The following is an 8696-nucleotide window of genomic DNA, read 5'->3' as shown; positions in this document are numbered from 1 at the left end:
TTTATCTGTTTGGGTGTAGATGTTCTTATTTGGACATCTTTTTTGGGCTACTGGATTTATGTTTCTTATTTCCTGGTGTGGGTATTGGCAAGAACTGATCGAAACTCCTAATTGGGCTCATGAACACACACATCTGGCTAATTTAGTTCGATGGAGAGATAAACCAGCATAAGATGAGAGATAGCAACTTATCGACATTCCATAAGTGACCACCTTCAGACTTATTAGAAATTAAAATTTAATAATAGTTAAATTCATTTAAAGTTGAAACTGAATATCAACACTAATAAGTAGGTCTCAGCCATGCTTTCAATTAGATGAAAATGCATAGTGAACATGTCAGTAATCAGTCTGAAGCTGACCCACTTCCCTAGCAATCAATCTTGTAATCATACAAAACGAGTTCGACAGGTTAATTACATCAGAACAGTAAGACCTGATGCTGCTCCAAGTTTTAAATTTGGAACTTTGGCAAATATGAAAACGCTGTGCTCAGCATGTAGCCCTTTGTATGGAAGTTAAGCCATGTATCTCACCCAAGATGGGTGAAATTTCAGCTAGGTTATCCACGAACTTGCACGGACATAAATGAATGTCCTTACATATAAAGTCAAAAATCCCATTCCAAATTAAGAGCCATTCGATCCTCAAGATGTTAGTGCCAACTTCATTATTATTGGTCTTCCAAGAACTGAGGAGAAATTACCGGTGGGGGAGACATGTTTGCCACACATTTGAACTGTAAATACAAAAGAAAGATGCTGGAAATTATTGAATATGGAGGTGATAAATTTAGAATTTTAATTTTTAAATGCTAGAACATGATCAGATACCTTGTGTTGGCGATACTTCTCCCTGACTGCAGTCAATGCACACCCTTTGCTATTTAGTTGTAAATTATGCAATGCACGAATACAGTCCTTCATCTCTGATACTTTATAGCCTGTGTAATGTTCTAGTGTAGGATTCTGAAGATCAAGGACAATAAAATATTGTTCAAATTTCAGTTCAGACAAGACCAAACAAAAAAATGACTCTGGATGGAATCTAGATTACCCAGGGGCAAGTTTCAGGATCAAGAGTCATCCTTGCCACAAAAGCAGCTGATGCAGCTATCATAGACGGAAGATAACGGAGAAAGTCATACTCAACAAGGGTGAGTTCAGCAAGATAATTGCCCATGAATTCCAAATGTAGAGATGGAACCTGAATGAACAAAATTATGAAGGTAAGAATAAAATACTTTTATATATTAAATAATTTTATCTCCCACATACAACAAAAGAAAAATAGAATTTAAAACTACCTTGTATGATGTTTGAGCAGCACGGGCAAAGCGCCTATTCGAATTGAGAATGGAAAATGTGAATGAATATATTTAGTAGTTTCAGAAAAAGGAAACAAAGAAAAATGAGTACAGCATTAATGAATCGTGATTGTTCTGTGGCTTACATTTGAATATATCAATGTTTTTCATGTTGACTTTAATGAAAATAGTCACCAAGATAGCTCCACAAAAAAACATTACCTGAGAAAGCTCTTAGTTGTTGGTGTTGTCAGATCATATCGCAAATAAGTTAAGACATCAATCTCCATTTCTAACACCTATTAGTATTAAGATAAGGATAATTCTCATTTTAAGAATACCACCCAAGAGAGATTTGACAAATCATCTTGCAATACAAATGGAAAATTGTACCTCCTCCCTTGTGTAAGTATTATCTGTAATGTAACAAAATTCTTCCACATGTGGAGCACAAATTTCTTCGTACTTCCTGAAAGTGATATCAAAAGCAGTAGTAAAAATCTGACCAAAGAAAAGAAAAGAAAAAAATAATGTTACAGTCGGCAAAAAGTACACACGAGGCAACAAGCATGCAAGTAACCCCGAGAAGCTGAAGCTTTTGTCTATTCACAACATTTGCAGAGAGAAACCGGTCAATATAGGACACAGTTAAGTAAAGTGTATCTGGCACAAGCTTGTACTCCTCCGCAACCTGTTACAACAATCTAATTTTGAATTGATTATAAAAAAACAATTGCACAACTACGATAGGGCAAAATAAATATACAAATAGCATGAAAAAAATGCAATAAGCAACAAACTTCAACAAGCCAATCAACAAGTATGCCCCTCATATTTGCATTGATCTCCTGCTGAATTGTTTCAATGTAACAAGGTAATGCTCGCCGTTTTAGCTGAAAAAGTAATTGATGACTGTAAGTATTAATCAAAAGAAGCTTCAAGAAAATGTCATAAATTCAGTCTAGCTTGACACATGAAAACAGGTAATTTTTTTGCTTCAAGTAACTATATTACTTCATTCAAGCTTAGCACATCAACAAAAATATGCAATTTTTAATGAAGGTATGTATCAACTCAATCTATATCTAGCACACCACATAAAAACAAAGTAATTCACAGCTTCCTCTGTAGAACATTGCAGATCCATCCAAGGACCTACAGTTATATGCCTATAACAAAAAATTTACAATAATATGCTGAAGTTGTTAAAAGCATAATACATCTACAATAATATGCTGAAGTTGTTAAAAGCATAATACATCTGACAATAGTGAGAATTATTCTAACAAGCATTAGAAAAGTGCATAGAAACAAATCAGCTCAATTGAACAATATAAATTTTCTGGACCAAAAATAAAAGATCATTGTGAACAGAGCAAACCTCTATAATGCGTAAGTTATCATAAATTTCTGTCGCATAAGCAGTACACATCTGAGGATCGCCATGGTCTAAATCAATATCAATATAGTGAGAACGGCTTGAGCACCCCACACCTTCACGAGATTTGACTAGAATGGCAGGAACTCCTGATTCATTTGTAGAAGATCAAAACTGTAAGTAAAAAGCAGAAAGAAGAGAAAAATTGGAAATAACAAACAAAATAAAAAACACGACTTAAAATATATAGTTTTATGTTTAGGTACTTTTAATTAGTTCACAAAATCCCAGTCAAATTACCTTGTTTTAAATTGTTCTTGAACTCTCTCGTTATGTGCTGATTTTTGCTAATTTGTTGCTTCAGAGAAGACACTAACACCTCATTAGCACTTGCTGAAGCATGTTCATTATTTGCTTCTGCTACAAGCTGTTTGCATTGCACTTGCACTGGTATATTTTTTGCAGTTGTAGTTAGATCGTTAGAATTAGCCTGCATATCCTGTGCATTCTCTCCATCGCTCTTTTTTCCACCAATCCCAACATCGTCATTAGAAGAACCATCCTTGGAATTGCAAGGAACAAGTATCATATCCTTTTGGATATCTGCAACTTTGGTATCTGTATTGACATTCTGAATAATTCCTTTGCATTTTCCTTTGCTATTTTTAGACAGAGACGCAACCTAAGCTCATATCACAATATGAATAAATTATATACATCGGAAAGGAAAGCGTACACTATCCAACATACAATAGTGAGAATTTCTTCAAGTGAGAACAGAGGATATATGACAGAAATAGTATCAAGTTCTCTTGAAGATATGCCAAAGTAAAATCCAGACCCCAGTGTGCATAGAATACTAAAATTAAAGCAGACTTTTGGCCATGCAATTTAAGCTACACTTCCATTTCTCATCATCTCCCTGAATTAACATGCAGAATATAAAAGTTAAGACCAATATAAGTATGCCAAATAAAATTCAGTTTTACCTTACGTGTCTTAACTCTTGGTAATGCCGGTTCTCCATCTTTATACATGTTAGTCACATCTCCAAGTACTGCTCGACGTTTACCTGGACAAGCAGTATCATGTAAAGAATGTGTGGTAGAATCTTCAGATGCTGGTCTTTTCCTCGTCTTCCTTTGGCCCACCGGAGGAAAAGATGGGGGTAGTTGGTTTTCACAGGAGACAATGTTATTGTTAGAGGTGGACTTTGCAGCCCTGGCCCGAGTAATGCGGACATTATTAAGCTGTTGAGCCCCAGTCATGGCTTGGTCACTTAAGCAACAGTGAAATCTACAAAGCTTGCCTCTTCTAACCCTGAATTCCTGAATAACATTTGTACAGAAGATTCAAGCGAGAAAATCTGTCACGAAGCATGACCTATTACTCCTGTGAACAAATCACAAGCTGTAATTTGCAGGCACAAAATCTTGAAATGCAACTAAAACCAGAGTTTAATTATTATAGAATCAATATTGTGAGCTGAAACCAGTAGAAACATGGTTAATGGTATATGGCCAACATTTTAATAGGCTGACAATTGATGTGCTTGTTGTTTGCTGACTAACTTGAGAATACAATATTAATCTAAGAATCTAAAACTAGTTGGGGTGTTAAGGGTAGACTATAAACTAGTGAAAACAGAGAGAACAGAATTCAGTACAACAATGCAAAACTCCTCAACTAGGATTATGTGTAACTTGAAATATGTGCATTTTTATAGGACTAACCTTACAACTATTAGGCTAAGTTGCTTATTCAGATTCAGGGACGGGTTCAGGTATGAGAATATGGTTCATGATTTTTTTCCTCGTTATGATTCATATGTATATGCATTATATATAAAAAAAAATGCATGCATTATGTATGGATTCGTGTGTATTTATTCCAAGTTTGGCATGCTGGTCTCTATGGATCCGTGCAGATTTGCACCAGAATGCACATGGATTCATGACTGATTCATGCAGGGTTCAGATTTGACCCTGTGGGTATGTCCGGATTCGCAGATCACGAATACAGACAAATCCTTATTAGGGTCAAATCCGAACCCTGCACAAATCCAGTACATACCTGTTCGTGAATCCAAACCTGATACGGGCCTGGATCTGGTCCATGGGCCAGATGTGCAAATCTAGTAACATAGCTATTAGGACATCTAATGATTATTGACCAGAATTTTCAACTCCAAAGTTACTCAACCTATTGATAGGCCAAAGCCTCAACCATCTAGAGAACCTGTGCTTCACATTAACTATAAATTGTGACACTCAAGAGAGATATTGAAAGCTCCTCAAAAGCCAATAACAATGAATGAATCTTCAAAAGTCTACCTAATAACTTTATGTATTTTAAAGGGGCTATTCTTCACCAATTGGCTAACACTTCACAAATATTTATAAAATTACATTCTGCAATTACAAAACTTTCAGAATAATATGTTACAATTTTATAAAATATGGATAAACTACTCAAGTTGTCAAATATACATTTGTTTTATTTTAGTAGTAATTTTCACAATTTACCTCAAAAATTGTCTACATTTTATATTTTATGCATTTTTTAGCTGCAAACATTCCCTCCCAAAATTCCTTTCATTTATCCTGTAAGTTGACTTGAAGATCTGAAACTCAATAAAACAGATTTTAAAACATCTGAAAACAACTATGTTACCAAATTCTTCCCTGACAACCCCAAAGTCTAAAATATGGTCCTTTTCATATTCTTCCAGAGGTCTGCCCAAATTCTCTCAGACAAACCCAAAACTGATTTTACCATTCTTATGACAAATTTGCAAAATCTGCGGCAAGACACAAGCTGCATTTTGCCTAAAAAATGGACTTTCCTTTTAACTTTTTTAAAGTTTTTCGGGTATATTTTTCCAGATTCAACCCTCCAATTCTAAAATAGTGCACTTAAAAAGACAAACAGATAAAATATATGATATTTATTTATATATATCGTGGTGTATAAACCTGGGTCTCTTACACACGCGGCAAAAATTCCACTATGCTTGATTATGGATGAATGAATTTGAGTGAAGTACCAATAATGAATACTTCAAGTGACAAACGTCCTATGCGTCAGTATTCACATGGGTGACAATCAGTGGCGGATGACTGGTGCTGGAATGGATGAACTACAGCCATTTCTGATATGGTCGACAGATGATCCGCCAGAGTCTCATCTTCCAGTGGCAAGTTATGGTTGGTGGCAACTTTTGGAATTCCTTTGTGCTCACCAGCGGATGTGTGGGCTTGGTTTCTCTGGTTCCACCAAGAACCAGAAGATAACCGCGATTAAGTCTACAGCTCCTCGGGATGAATTTGGACTGCCTAGGCCGCGTCGGCAGATCTCTCAAAAGAACAAAGAGCAGGAGAAGGGAGGAATCTCTGAGAAGGGGAAATTTATCTCCACTGCTGTTGACATTTCGTTGTTGGATGCACGCGAGGAACCAGTATGCTTGGACAAAATTGCGGTACGAACTCCGACAGTGCAAGGAACGCTGCAATCCCAAACTTCTCATGGGATCATGCAAAGAAATGGTTTCGTTAGGTCACTGTCTGGTTTGGGGGTTGGTCTTTTTCTGGGTGTCATCGTTTTCTTTGGGTAGTAGATGGTATTTTGATTGTGTGTAGCCAAGTATGTTTTTTTTCGTTTTGAGGTCACAGTTGCAGGATGAGTTCTGGTCGAGTCTTGTGACCATTTGGACTGGATATGCCACAGTGGCAGTACTGGATGTACTAACTTTTGATATTAATTTTATATTAGACATTTTATTATCAATCACATATATATATATGGTGGTGCATTTTGCTATGTTGCTTTATCGTTACTACGGTGGTGCATGAACTTATTTGCTGCTGCACGTGATATTAATTTTATATTAGACACTTTATTATCAATCATATATATATATGGTGGTGCATTTTGCTATGTTGCTTTACTGTTACTACGGTGGTGCATGAACTTATTTGCTGCTGCACGTGCACACACATCAAAATAATATTTGGGCTCTATAGAAGCTCGAATCAAGAGTCATGCAATGTCGCTTTAATATTACCATGGTGGTGCATGAACTCATTTGCTGCTGCATGCACACACATCAAAATAATATTTGAGCTCTATAGAAGGTCGAATCAACACCATGAACTTATTTGCTGCTGCATGCACACACATCAAAATAATATTTGAGCTCTATAAAAGGTCGAATCAACACTCATGCACGCATATTTGTACAGACATACGTGCCCACACATATTTCTGTACTGACAAACCCAAAACAAAATTGAGTACACCAGCCCAAAAAAAGATGAAATAATTTCAAATCAAAATCCAAACCAACAATTTTGAAAAACAAATATAAAGCACCTACACATGTATTTGTAGAGATGAACCCAAAATGAAATTGAACCCACCCCAAAAAAATTGAACGAATTTCAAGCCTGAATCTCAAACCCACATCAGAACCCAAATCTGAACTAGCAGTTCAGAAAAACAATGATAAAAACTCAGAGTTACAAAAACACCATTCCCTTCCTCATTTGAACATTTGAATACCTGTATAGCAGTTTCCTCGATAAAAATGGGACTTGCAGTGGCAATTTCGGCAAATTATTTGGTAATATTTGCGAGTATTAATTTTTAAACAAATCATTTTGCCTGGTCTGTTAGGTATTTTCCATTTTTTTGGATTGCTTGGGAAAACGAGGATTTCGTGAATCCAGCCCTAGCTCACTCTCGATATCGCGAAACCAAAAGGGCAAACAATTATAGTCTCTGACATTAACTGCAAACGATAAAAATTACAATCTCTAAATCTTCAACAATGGGTTCTAAAACAAGATATGCACAGGTGAGAACTAGGATCCTATGGGACAAATTATACAAACTTTTCGAGCGACAGATAAAATTCAACATCTAATTCCAAAATATTACAAAATACACAAAAGCCCAAATTCTCACAAATCTGACATATTGAAAGAAAACTTGTAACGGTTCAAATTCGCAAATGCCACAAGGGTTAATTTCTTAGGAAAAAAAATCTAACTGCAAATATGTAAAGCTTAAACGAAAGATCACCCTAAGCTAAAGACCCTCAAATAGTGTAAAGAACCGCCGTCTGGACTGCAAAAATTAAATGCAGATTGGGAAATATATAAAAACCAAGATGTCGAAAATGCTACCAAATGCGAATGTCAAAACTGCAGAATATTTAACAGAAATGACAAGGAGCGCCACTATTTTCCGCAGTTTGTTCAAATTAGGGGTCGCGAGGGCGAGCTGGGAATGTACGCAGAAAAAACAGCGAAGATGAAGAGATTTCAAAGGCATACCAGTTTTTTACACCATTTGAGAGATCGCCCTTAACAAAGCCTGCACCTCCTTGAATTTGCCCCCTCTTTCCTAATATCAATTCAAGAATAAACAATATATACACACTAATTCAGCGGATTTGGGGTTTATTCTTCTAGATCAAGATGAGGAAATTCTTCATTCGAGAACCACTGCGTGACATAACTTAAAAAAACAGCCCGCTCTTTTTCAAAATTTAAAACCTGCGCCGTCGAACAGGTTTACGGCAGGTGCTGCTTGAAAACCGCTTCGGTAAACCGCTATTTGTGAAGGGAGTGTTTCGCTATTCCTTTGTGGCAATGGCTATATCGTAAACTACCCCATAGAAATAAAATTCAAAGAAAGTTCGTCATGAAGCTTGGGAAACTGGTCCAAGTCAATAGAAATTAAATAAGGAAACATATTAATACATCTGTTTACTTTTTTTTTTTCTAAATATTCTGTATAGACCTACAAATGTAGACAATGATAATTGGAAGAGCGTACACTTATTTTCATTTGGACAAGCATACATTCTATCTTTCTGTTTGGTTGTAAGAATCGGAATTCGTGTATTCTTAAAATAAGTTTTAAATATCATTTGGAATTGTTTGGTTGACGTGGAAGAAGAGTCAAAATATATATACTCTATGTTTGGTTGCAACAATTGAAATAGGA

General features: G+C 35.9%; 1 protein-coding gene across 3 annotated transcripts; it reads right to left on the bottom strand.

The window, feature by feature from the left end:
• Positions 1 to 221: 221 nt before the first annotated feature.
• LOC149533039 (cyclin-A1-4-like) lies at positions 222 to 8417 on the bottom strand. Of its 3 annotated transcripts, none has more exons than XM_089802959.1 (12): positions 8021 to 8417; positions 3674 to 4076; positions 2985 to 3366; positions 2688 to 2833; positions 2107 to 2199; positions 1864 to 1997; positions 1700 to 1775; positions 1529 to 1605; positions 1307 to 1340; positions 1057 to 1206; positions 834 to 968; positions 222 to 739 (listed from the first exon to the last, which is right to left on the bottom strand). In XM_089802959.1, the coding sequence occupies exons 2-12, from the start codon at positions 3950 to 3952 to the stop codon at positions 674 to 676; spliced, it is 1572 nt and encodes a 523-aa protein (XP_089659085.1). In that variant the 5' UTR covers positions 3953 to 4076; positions 8021 to 8417; the 3' UTR covers positions 222 to 673. The 3 variants fall into 3 exon arrangements, with proteins under 3 accessions (XP_089659085.1, XP_089659086.1, XP_089659087.1); XM_089802960.1 differs by having other exon boundaries at positions 3674 to 4012; XM_089802961.1 differs by having other exon boundaries at positions 3674 to 4050; positions 8021 to 8399.
• Positions 8418 to 8696: the final 279 nt, after the last annotated feature.

Source organism: Cupressus sempervirens, chromosome 10 (assembly GCF_028749045.1).
Source record: "Cupressus sempervirens isolate cs-2001-9-10 chromosome 10, ASM2874904v1, whole genome shotgun sequence".
Taxonomy (NCBI): domain Eukaryota; kingdom Viridiplantae; phylum Streptophyta; class Pinopsida; order Cupressales; family Cupressaceae; genus Cupressus; species Cupressus sempervirens.
Note: the sequence above shows the minus strand (reverse complement) of the source record. Positions and strands in the feature narration are given on the sequence as shown.

Excerpts from the sequence above, each read along its gene's own strand:
- LOC149533039 (XM_089802959.1), bottom strand. The coding sequence starts at position 3,952 with ATGACTGGGGCTCAACAGCTTAATAATGTCCGCATTACTCGGGCCAGG. Across the intron at positions 2,834-2,984 it reads CAAGAACAATTTAAAACAAG|GAGTTCCTGCCATTCTAGTC; the intron begins GTAATTTGACTG and ends CAAATGAATCAG. Across the intron at positions 1,341-1,528 it reads ACAACTAAGAGCTTTCTCAG|GCGCTTTGCCCGTGCTGCTC; the intron begins GTAATGTTTTTT and ends CAATTCGAATAG.